This window comes from Maniola hyperantus, chromosome 17 (genome assembly GCF_902806685.2).
Source record: "Maniola hyperantus chromosome 17, iAphHyp1.2, whole genome shotgun sequence".
In the NCBI taxonomy this organism is placed as follows: Eukaryota; Metazoa; Arthropoda; class Insecta; order Lepidoptera; family Nymphalidae; genus Maniola; species Maniola hyperantus.
This window is the reverse complement of record NC_048552.1, coordinates 2,752,179-2,765,022: the sequence shown is the minus strand read 5'-3', so window position 1 is coordinate 2,765,022 and position 12,844 is coordinate 2,752,179. Positions and strand designations below refer to the sequence as shown.

The 12,844-nt window shown below is 37.7% G+C and overlaps 1 protein-coding gene across 1 annotated transcript; it reads left to right on the top strand.

The window, feature by feature from the left end:
* Nucleotides 1-8,512: 8,512 nt before the first annotated feature.
* On the top strand, nt 8,513-12,601 carry LOC117990227 (uncharacterized). Its single transcript, XM_069504377.1, has 4 exons — nt 8,513-8,563; nt 9,025-9,524; nt 11,562-11,672; nt 12,421-12,601. The coding sequence occupies exons 1-4, from the start codon at nt 8,513-8,515 to the stop codon at nt 12,599-12,601; spliced, it is 843 nt and encodes a 280-aa protein (XP_069360478.1).
* The last annotated feature ends 243 nt before the right edge of the window (nt 12,602-12,844 follow it).

The following is a 12,844-nucleotide window of genomic DNA, read 5'->3' as shown; positions in this document are numbered from 1 at the left end:
ATTTAAGGTGACGCTGGATGCACGTCCGAACTGCTCGGCCCACGTGGGTAACCTGTATGCTATTTCACCTAACATTGTGATAGAAAGAAATAGACTCAGTGATGAGCAGTGTAGCGAGTGCATGCGCTCACACTAGCGTCCGGATATATTGATGATGGCACACAGATAGTTGGACAGATGTCACCGATGAATTTTTGTAAATATATGATTTATGAAGGAACTACTTATTTCAATTATTATTGTATAAGATTTTATGGAAGAGCGGGGTCGCCTGCCACGAGTACTCGTAGCAATACTAAAACAGTTACTGGGATGGTCCCAATTACTACGCACTATGTGAAATTGTTTTACCTACTGAAATAGATATTTTTAAATTTTTTTTGAATGATAATGATTACCTACTTATCTTTTGATGAATACTATAAAATCTCACTTACATACATACCTATTAGGTAACTACTACCTCAGCGTGTATAAACAACTCGTACTTATATTATATTATAGAAATCCATACTTCTATGAAGTGTCTGTCTGTAATTTCGAAATAACTACCGCAAGCTCATAATATTGTTATTTGAACTGTACCATAACAGCTGAATCAAATGTTTTTAAAAACTGTCTGTCTGTCTGTTTGAACGGGCTAATCTTCGGAACGGCAGAACCTATTTTGACGGGACTTTTACAGACAAGTAGAGGATTAACAAAGGATACTTTTTTAACCGACTTTTAAAAAAGGAGTTGTGTTTTTCTACCTATGTACACAGAAATCTCCGAGATTTCTGAACCGATTTGCGTATTTTTTTTAATTGATAAAGAAACTTTGCAACATTGTCCTATATAAAATGTGGATTTCAACTCCTCAATCCTGATGCTGCAGGGGACATGACCACTAAAACTTATGGGATTTTGAAACTGTCGGTTATAAATTGATATTGAGAGGTAGGTACCTATATCTACCAAGTAAAGACTTTATCATTGAACTCGAAGACCCACTTCTCGACCCTGATGCTGTACCTAAGGAATTGCATTGCTAAATCGTGGTGATCCCACGGAATTTTAAATGAATCATCGCCCACGCCCGTTCGGTACCCTCATTCCGCACATTGTTTTTATTAGTCAGTCCACCAATCACAACAAAGCATTCTCCCCTGTCCCCCGCCAACATTTTACGATTTTGTTTTCATGTAAATCCTTGTATATGCGTACTCTAGGAGTTGAATTCTCTGTGCTGGCGGATTACCTATTAGGAACACATGATTACACATTCGTTTGTCTGTGAAAATAAATTTTGTTGCCTACACTTATCTATTAGTAGCGACTAAAAACTATATATACCATCTACTTGTGTATAAAAAAGTCTAAATAAATTCCACTTTGATCTCAAAAATGAAAATTTTATTTTTATAAGTAGGAAGTAGGTACAATTCAATTTCCCTCTAAAAGCCCACTACACACATAAACACAATATGTATCATTTTCTGTTTCAACAGTCACATTAGATGTATCATTCGACGCAGAACTATTGAAGCTCTCCATTTCATTTCTGGAATTAATAAACATACAATCAACATAAATATATTGTGAGTATTATCTATATAGAATGTATGCAAAAAACATAGCATAACAACTTACAAGTATGGTATGGGTAGACCTTTCAATATTTAGTACGGAATTGAATGTTGCAGCATCATGTTGGATTTCAGTGGTACGTATATTGGGCACATTCATTTTATTTTCCTTGTTTTCTTCTAAAAGGAATGTCTTGAGTCACTAAAATACAACATAATTCAGCATTGACAAATCTGACAACAAATAGTAAATCTCTATATTATTATATAAAAATGAATCGTTGAATGTGTTGCTGATCGCAAATCTCGAGAACAGCTGCACCGATTTCGCTAATTCTTTTTGATAATATTCCTTGAAGTACGGGGATGGTTCTTATGGAGAGAAAAATTTAAAAAATGTCCTGAAAAAGAATCGACTGTAGGCGGTGCGAAGTTCGTCGGGGCAGCTAGTAACATAATAATTATATTATCCTAATCCTAATTCCTAATCTAAATATATAAAAGAAAAAGGTGACTGACTGACTGACTGACTGACTGACTGACTGACTGACTGACTGACTGACTGACTGACTGACTGACTGATCTATCAACGCACAGCTCAAACTACTGGACGGATCGTGCTGAAATTTGGCATGCAGATAGCTATTATGACGCAGGCATCCACTAAGAAGAGATTTTTGAAAATTCAACTCTGGAGGGGGTGAAATAGGGGTTCGAAATTTTGTGTAGCCCACGCGGACGAAGTCGTGGGCATTTGCTAGTATCTAAATAATATCAACTTACAAACACAGTGTCAAACTTTCAGAAGCTGGCTCTAAATGGTACGGTGTGATAGCATCATAATCTAATTCAATTCGATTTTTTGCTTTGTCGTTTCCTTGCCAAAGAAAATCCCGTGATCCACTAAAATAGAAGTATAATATATAAGTATTTATTAAAAATAAATAAATGTGATCATCAAATTCACCATCCTGGAGAACCTTGAAAACGACACTCGCGTCTATTTTTTATAGAAAGTGCTGGCCCGCCATCTTAGATTAAAAAAATAATGTCATTATCAAAACCAGCATCCTGGAAACCCTGAAAACGAAAAATTTTTTGCATGGGTATGGTTGACCTGGAGAGTGACATAGGCTACTTTTTATCCCGGAAAATCAAAGAGTTTCCACGGGATTTTTAAAAATCTAATTCCACGCGTACGAAGTCGCGGGCATCACCTCATCATCATCATGATCAACCCATCGCCGGCTCACTACAGAGCAGGGGTCTCCTCTCAGAGTGAGAAGGGTTTTGGCCATAGTCTACCACGCTGGCCATGTGCGGATTGGTAGAATTCACACACCTTTGAGAACATTATGGAGAACTCGGCATGCAGGTTTCCTCACGATGTTTTCCTTTACCGTTAAAGCAAGTGATATTTAATTAATTAAAACGCGTATAACTCCGAAAAGTTAGAGGTGCGTGCCCGGGATCGAACCCCCCGACCTCCGTTTAGAAGGCGGACGTCCTAACCACTAGGCTATCATAGCTTCACCTAGTTTATAATATTAGTAGGATATATGTAAACTACTACCACCAGCTGTCGATACGATGCATTCTAAAATAAATCGACCGACCGACCGACAGACCGACCGGCCAAGTACGAGTCAGACTCGCGCCCCGAGGTTTCCGTACTACAATAGTAAAATGTTTATCTCTAAATCTCTGTTTAGAGATAAGCATTTACAATGTAACTTAATTTATTACTACTATGTAACTAGAATTTCGGTACATATAAAAATGAATCGCTAAATGTGTTGCTGATCGCAAATCTCGAGAACAGCTGAACCGATTTCGCTAATTCTTTTTTTATAATATTCCTTGAAGTACGAATATGGTTCTTACGTAGAGAAAATTTTTAAAAAAATCCTGAAAAAGAATCGACTGTTAGGCGGTACGAAGTTCGCCGGGGCAGCTAGTGAAAAATAAATAAATAGGTAAATAGTATTTTTTGACATTTTGCATGATAAATCAAAAACTATTTAGTATGCACTAGATGATGCCCGCAGCTTCGTCCGCGTGGATTTAGGTTTTTTAAAAATCCCGTGGGAACTTTGATTTTCCGAGATCAAAAGTCAAAGTCAAATGATTTGTTCAAAATAGGTAATAAATTACTCTTTTCGATTGTCATTGTTGGATTTGTAAAATATAGTGGTGATAATTATTTCGCAAACGCTACGAGGGTTCCAAACGTGCCCAAGACTGAGAAGAGCCCACAGCTAACTCAGCCGGGTATTCTTTTTATTATCACCACTTTACAAAATCATAAATTAAACTTATTAGAACTATCACAAAGCCGAGCAACTTATTCCCAAGCTTGCTTATCATTTAAATAATCCTTTACAATGTAATAGGATTTTTTAATTAGTTTACGTTTTATGAAAACTTTGAACTTATGACAGTCACTTTGAACTTATGACAGTCACTTTTTTTTTTAATTTATTTATGTTTTTATATACGTACAATAAATTTTCAAAAATATATTGATTATGCACTGTCATAATTTTAACTTCTCTAAATTTAGTTCTCAGCGACTCTCGTGGTCCCATACTATATATGGCTCGAACAGCCCAAAAATAGAATTTATATCAGCAGCATTACCCCATAATAATTCCGTGGTGCCATCTGAATCAGGGTTTCTACTGAAAACCAGCGCTGTATGTTTTTGTACTTGTGCAAGACAATATGCATTTATGCTGAGTAGGGACCTTTTTTTGGGTTGTGCCACACATGACATACTTTATTCCGGCGCTTCTTCTACTTGAGGTTTTTTGACTTTATTACTCAAGTATAAGAGGCGCTGGGATAACCTAACCAGTTGGTAACTGGTAATGTGTGGTACAGCTTTAAAAAATAAACGTTTTTTCTTTTCTTTCTTTTTCTTTTCTAATAATATGCCATATGACATAATGCTGTGAAAGTAACTAAAATATACTAGTCTCGCCGTTTCTATGTCTGTCAACTGGCGAATCTTTTTTACCGCATTTGCAGCAGAACTGTCTGTTCGATAAGTTATTTATATGAGAGCCCCATTGAAGTTTCGCATCTAACGTTATTTCCAGAAAAATAGCGGTATCCACTAAATCTTATTAAGTTATTTATCATAAAAGTAGCCTATGTCCTTCCCCGGGATGCAAGCTATTTTTGTACCAAATTTCATCAAAATTGGTTAAATGGATGAGCTGTGAAAAGCTAGCAGACAGACAGACTACGCGTACTAGTACGCGTTGCGTACTTTATTTGTAAGACGGACAGACAGACAGACAACAAACTGATCCTATAAGGGTTCCTTTTTCCTTTTGAGGTACGGAATCCTAATGATCTCTCTTTTTGCACTGCATTTAACCTGAATCCAAGAATTTCCGATCCGAAATAGTCGTAAGCAAGACTGTATCGTCACCTACCACCAGGTGAGATTGCAGTCAAGGGCTAACTTGTATCTGAATCAATATTATTATTATTATTTTATTACTTATAATAAAACTGTAACAGGTGAAATTCTGTACATTGAAGATATTTTGAAATTTTTTTTTCGAGGGCACTCTATAATCGATACTGAACCCAAAACTGGATTTTTTTTCATTTTTGTCTGTCTGTCTGTCTGTATCACGGCCGCGCATCACGCTGAAACTACTGAATGGATTCCAATGAAACTTGGTACGATTTGACGTCATACTATGAGGATATAGGATATAGGATACTTTTTATCCCGAAATTCAGCATGGTTCCCTTAGGAGAGGGGTTGAAAGTTAAAATGTATACTGAGCTGTAATTCATTAACGCGTAGTCCGATTTCATTCATTCTTTTTTGTTAGAAACCATACATGTTAAAACTTCAAGTTCCAACTTCTCAACCATCATCATAATAATGACGGGTAGCTTTTGTACTTTTGGATTTCAATCAGCTGTTTTAGGAATAGTTGATGTTGAATTGATATTAAAGGTACGCTTAGAATAAACTATCTCTGGTTTAGGTACCAAGCAACGACTTCATAATTCAACTCGATATCCCAACTCTTCAACCCTGATGATGCAGGGTACTGGGTATTGCACTCCTAAGCCACTGTTGATTGTGAGATAATATTGTAGATGCCAAACATATATACCATTATTGAACTTTAAGTTCCAACTCTTCAATACTGATGCTGCAGGGTACTGCACTCCTATTCTATGGGTTTTAGGAACTGTTGTTGGTGAATTAATATTGTACCATTTACTATTGTACCAAACCACGACTACATGGTTGAACTCCGTTCACAAAAATCCACGCACTCCATCGAAATCCTATTCTATTCCAAACTTATTCGCCAGCGTGACAGGAGTGGAGAAGGCGGATAGGGACGTGTGAGGGGTGCAACGGATCAACGTGATTTTTTCCATCATCATCAGCCTGCGGTCGTCCACTGTTGGACATAGGCTTTCCCTAAAGAGCGCCACCACACCCGGTCCTCAGCCTTCCTCACCTAGCCACTTCCCGCCAGCCTCTGTATATCGTCGGTCCATCGTCCTGGAAGGCGTCCCACACTACGCTTACTTATACCTACGCGGTCTCCACTCAAGAACTTTCCGGCTCCAACGGCCATCACCTCTACGACAGGCATGACCTGCCTTCTTTTATCCCAGAAAATAAAAGAGTTCCCACGGGCTTTTGAAAACCTACATCCACGCGGACGAAGTCGCGGGCGTCAGCTAGTAAATAAATAAAAAAGTACTATTTGTACGAAGCGTTGCGTACTTTATTTGTAAGACGGACAGACAGACAGACAGACAGATAGACGGACAGACAGACAGACGGACAGACCGACAGACGAACAGACGGACAGACGGACGGGCAGACGGACCGATGGACGGACCGACAGACGCATGGACGGACGGACGGACTGACGGACGGACGGACGGACGGACGTACGGACAGACGGACAGACGGACCGACAGACAGACAGACAGAGGGTTCCGTTTTTTCCTTCTGAGGTACGGAACCCTAAAAATACAAAGAAATACCACCAGGTAGGTACCTACCTACCTATATTATTATACATATACAGGTACCTTTTTAGGGTTCCGTACTTTATAAGGAAAAAAGGGACCCTTAGGATCACTTCGTTGTCTGTCTGTCTGTCCGTCTCTCCGTCTGTGTCGTATATGTCACACAAACCTATAGGATACTTCCCGTTGACCCAGAATCATGAAATTTAGTAGGTACGTAGGTCTTAGAGCACAAGTAAAGGAATAAATCAGAAAACCATAGATTTGTGATTACAACTTACAAAAAAAAATTAAAGTGTGTTAATGAAAAAATAATTAGTATTTTCAATTTTCAATGTATGATAAGTATACCAAGTGGGGTATTATATGAAAGGGCTTTACTTGTGTATTCTAAAACACATTTTTATTTATTTTTATGCATAATAGTTTTTGATTTATGGAGCAAAATGTCAAAAAAATACCTGAGTACGGAACCCTTGGTGCGCGAGCAACTCGCACTTGGCCGGTTTTTTAAAATTAGATAAAATAAATAACTAAACAAAGTTACTTACCTATTGTAATAGGACCACACGAGTAGATATCCCTACTAGGACCTCAACAACAAAGTCAGGTCAATAAACCAATGAATAAAATTGGTGTCCAAATTTCAAATTCCAGAGGTCAATGTACAAAATGCAATAAGTATTTGAAGGACTTATTGACTCTGCTCTGCTCAATCTTCTACACATTTGCATAGCCACTGAATAAAAATTAATTTTATAAAATCATTACGACTTTTGTTTTTGAAAACATATTAATAACAACAGTTGTCGTCATAGAAACCACAATATTACACGCGCAGCCGCGCGCCGCTGTGGGCTGGCCCTTCCCTCCGCCACCCGCGCGGTGTCTAATGTTTTGGGGTGAGAAGCATGATGATTTTAGCCGAAATCTAGCGCTTGAAAAGGGTTGAACAGTAGTTTGGGAAAAGTATTTTTGAGAAAAAACTACTGAATTTAGGTTTGCAAAGTAAAGTTATTTCAACTAATGAATAAATAAACTACGTGTAATGATAAATTGTTTTAGGATTTTCATATCCCTAATCTTATTTATTTACGCCCAAAGTTGTCATAGATTTAGTGTTAAAATAGGAATCTTTTGAGGCTCGTAACTTTTAAATCAATATTTTTTTCAATGTTTTAGATATCATTGAACCTAGATAATGACGAGATAAATCGATATAATTCTTAGTTTTGTGCGTACAATATCGAATATTGTTGTATTTTCCCTCCTACGTTTGTATGAAGAAAGCACCGAACTGAGCTGCCTTAAAGAATCTAAATTTTAGTGCACGCTACAATAAACAGCAGGCTCATGACTGACAGCTAAAGTCACGAGGTTTGATAGCTCTAAATTAAATTTAAAACTGTCAAACTGTGTCTGTCCTTTTCATATTAGATTAGTAAGAAGAGGATGCGAAAACTGTAAAATTTAGGTGTGCTTACAATCATTAGGTACCATTATAATAGTAAAATAGATAATGCCCGCGACTTCATCCGCGTGGATTTAGGTTTTTAAAAATCCTTCCTTTTTCCTTTTGAGGCCCAGAACCCCAAAAATGACGATTTTTACACAAATTTTCATCCTTTAGTTATAGGAATTTCCTTAAATCTTTTCTTAGTGAGTGCCTAAAAGGAAAATTACAAGTTCCTAACCGCAGCGATAAATCAGTCAGTTAGTGTCAGGACAAATCTTTTTATATGTGTAGATTTTAGGTCTATTAAAGTACGTAAAAAATTTATTTGATTGAACGAAGATACTAGAACATTGTAAGCACTCTAATAAATTCTTATTACTCTCAGAAAACCTTGTTAATCTAAAAGATCGAATATTAATAGGCCAAGTTATATAAGGTTTAATAACCACTAAAACTTAACGACATGTGGAAAAGACCAATCGTATTAAATAATAAAATGGGGCAGAGTATTGGAGTAATAGGATTTCATCGTTTTTCGATTTCATATTGAAACGGTACCATATTTTATGAAATATAATAATCATTTAGGAAGTGTATTAAATAATAATGTCTTTCGTTAGATTATAAAACTTTTATTGTTGAGGAATGGCCCAAATCCAACTTCGTTCGCGTCGATTTGGGTTTTAAAAACCCTGTGGGAACTCTTTGATTGTCCGATATAAAAAGTAGCCTATGTCTCTAGGTCTTTAGCTATACCAACAAACAAACAAACTTTCGCATTTATAAATAAGGGTACTGATGTTAGTGATAATGACTAGGGCAGAGACCTTGAAATGCTCTCCGAGACACGCAGGGCAAATTCTGTCACTCAAAGTCGGACATCCATACCTACAGTTACCAACCGGAATCTACGAACCACATCACCCAAGTTCTATTATATCTTGGTCTTTAATGATAATGTTTTACTTTTTTCAGTTTATCATCGGTTTGGGTATACCAGTGGATTTGAAAGAGGCGTCTGTCACCGTTGGTACAGTAATTAAATTTCAATATGACTTACCTACCAATAGTTCTGAATACACGAGCAGGATCTACGGGTTTGCTAACACCGTTTCAAGAGATATGGATGGTGATGTATCAAATTCTGAAGAAGAACATAAAGGGAATGAAATAGATGCAAATATTTCAAGAGATTTTAATATAGTCCACAACAGTACTTTGGATAATAGATTTGAGAATGACAATGATACTATAGTGGATTTAACTTTTGATGATAGAAGAAAACGATCGCTTATTTATTCTGAAGGGGGTTTAATCAATGATTCAGAAGAGACAGATGTTAAGACAGAAATTCCATTGCAAGAAGCGATAAGACGGCAAGAGTTACTGGATAAGAAACATCAAGACGAAACTCCTGAGCCTCAAAGAATGAACAGATGGGACTTCTATAAAATTATTGAACACATGATCCAAAGGTATGTTGATGTCTGTGGTTGATGTGATATGATAAATTGATGATGAATAATATTATGTTAGTCAGAAATCGGAATTTATCCGGTGGCTAATAATTCTTTTTCGTCAATCAGTGGAAGGCCACTGCTCGATGCAGGTTTCTTGCATTTCCTGATTCATTTAATGTCATCTGTCTACCGTGTGGAGAGTCTGCCAACGCTGCTAATCTTTTTCTCTTCTTCTTTGTCCTCGCCTTATGCCGTTACGCGCGGGTCGGCTTTCTTTATCATGCGGCGCCATGTAGATCGCGTGTTCGCGTCTTCGTCATTGAGGCCGAGGCGTTTCATGTCTCTTTGGACATTTGTCATTCAGGTAGTTTGTGGTTTTCCCCTACGCCTCTTTCTTGTAGCCATGGAAAGGCACTTTTTCCCCACATAATCGTCAGGCCTACGCATTCCGTGTCCGTACCATCTGAGCCTTGATTCATAACGCCTTAGCCTTAGCCTTAGCTCATAGCCTTAATTCATACTGCCAACGCTGCTAATAAAATTCATTAATCTTCAAAGATAAATGAGTATGAAAATTTAGTTTATTTTAATACAAGCTGATGCCCGCGACTTCGTTCGCGTGAATTTAGGTTTTTAAAAATCTACTTTGATTTTCGGGGATAAAAAGTAGCCTAGTATGTCCCTTTCCAGGTCTTAAACTATACCCATGTACAAAAACACATCGATCCGTTGCTCCGTTGCGACGTGATTGAAGGACAAACCAACAAACAAACACACTTTCACATTTATAATAGGGGTAGTGTTTAGAGAAATCGTTTTACATTACGTTCTCGATATCGTTATCGCGCACGATTCTCTATGTTTGAAGAATTAAAAGTTTTTCAATACTTCGTTGAACATTAGACTTCTTGAGTAAACTTCGCCGAGTCAAAGTTCATTTTATTCCTCGCATTCTCAGATTAAGTTTGTTGATTTCAGCAAAGCTCACTCCCCAGTTATTATTTATGTTTTGTGTTCATTGTTTAAAAGTTGTGAGACTGAATCAGATGACAAACAGTCTTAAATGGATACTTGAGTTTTGCTAAAAGTTTCTAGTAGTTTTCTATTGGTAACAATAGTTTCCTCCTATTGTTTTATTAACATTTTTGTAGAACGATGAACCAAAAACTTAATTTGCTATAATCCGCTGAAACAGGTCGAATATGTATGGTGCAACATGCAGCATGCGAAATGCACCATCCGCCCTCCCACTGCTAAACATGCAGGAAAAAGCAGCCACCAGGCAAGCAATACGCACCACCACCACGCAGCACCACACAAATCCCTAAACACACTCGACGCACGTTTCGGCCCGACACTGGAGCATCCTCAGGAGATATTCAGATTCGACCTGTTTCATCGGGTTATAGCAAATTAAGTTTTTAGTTCATTGTATATCATGGACTTCCGCAAAGTAACGCCTGCTTCTATACAACATTTTTGTAGAAACATTTGATGGTATTAGGGATTAATAAGTTATGCTGAACTGCAGCAGCTGTATAATTATTAAGGTAATAAGGATAGCATAGCGTAGTAGCATAAATTTGATTAAAGACCAATAGAGTGACATACTTAGACTACTTTTTATCCGAGATATCCAACTCAAACTCAAACTCAAATTATTTATTCAGAATAGGTAAAATTTTACGCTTCCTGATTGTCAAATTTTTTATTTGAAACATGATATAGTGGTGATAACTAAATACGTACTTAAAACTAAAGCTACGAGGGTTCCAAACGCGCCCAGATAAGAGCCCACAACAAACTCAGTCAATCATTTATCAATTAGTTTCAACGTGATTTTTAACCTAAATCTAGTGAATAATAAAGCAGATCCTGGTTAAATTTTGGGGACATGCCACGCGGAAAATACAATAGCTTCCTTACAAAATTTCTGTTAACATTTTTGTGGCTGAATTTGGATGTACCAGGGAATAATAAATCATGCTGTAATAGAGTAAGATAGCCTATGTAACGGTGCTTGTATTAAAGAGAATTTCAAAAACTCCGCAGGTACGGTTATTCGGGGAGACCTTGCCTGCTACGAACCATCTGCGAGGCGGCCGAGGTGCCTTTCACATACGAGAACGGGTTGCTTGGAGAAATTGGCCATATATTATTCACGTAAGTGGCTGGATACTTGCAGCCTATAAAAGCTTAATAACGACCGTGGCTCGTAACATAATACATAGGTAGTAGAGATTTCAGTTCGGAATTTTAGAATTCTTGATACTTTAATGGCCAATACTTTTCTGCCTACTTTGGATTTACAATATAATATCTACGACTATCTAACTGAGTTCCAGAAAAGAGGAGGTTCTTAATTTGGCGCGTATATTTTTAGGGGTTCGTACCTGAAGAGTGCCAACGGTATCACAGGGTCCTAAACCTCCGCTGTCGATCCGTCCGTCCGTGCGTCGGTCGGTCAGCGGGCTGTATCTCGTAGACCGTAATAGGTAGAGAGTTGAAATTTTCACAGAATGTGTATTTCTATTGTCGCTATCACAACAAATAATAAAAACATCAACATGACCGCCATGAAAATTAAAAAATTACAATGTATTCATCGATATTTTCACAAGATATGGTCAAGCGAACAAAATTATTCACGGTTTAGAAACCAAATAAATTAGCGCCACCTCTTAGATACTAATGAACGACCCGTTTGAAATCCAGACGTCACTGAGGTTGTATTGGTGCTATAGCACCAATGAGGCGGAGCCATTTTGTTTGTTCAATAACCCTGTCCATACGAAGTAATATATAAGTCAATGAATGTATTATTTCTTGTATGGTGCATTGTGCCATTCATGTGGGAGTTCGACTCGGATTTGACTGTTTTTTTTGCTCCAACATATGGAATCTTTTCCAGGCCCTCAACTACCAAAGACGTCCTCTCCCATCACACGGACAATGAGTACCATGCGGCAGAGAGACTCGGCAGGGATATAGGCATGGACTGTGAGACCCTGTTCCCTGAATGCGAGTCCTCTATCCTGGATACCTTCACTGGAATTGGAATCGACACGTTGCACAAATTTGGATTGTATTGATTTTTAATAAATTAAATGTAAAAAAAAACCTTTTTGAAGTAAAGCTTTTTATTAAAAACATCATTATCATCAACCCATCGCCGGCTAGTGAGCACGGCTTTCCTTTCATAATTAGAAGGGTTTGGCCATTGTCAGGACATGGTCCACCACGCTGGCCAAGTGCGGATTGGCAGACTTCATACACCTTTGACGACCCCCCAATTAGGAGTCCGATATCATAACCACTGGCTATTATGTATAGGA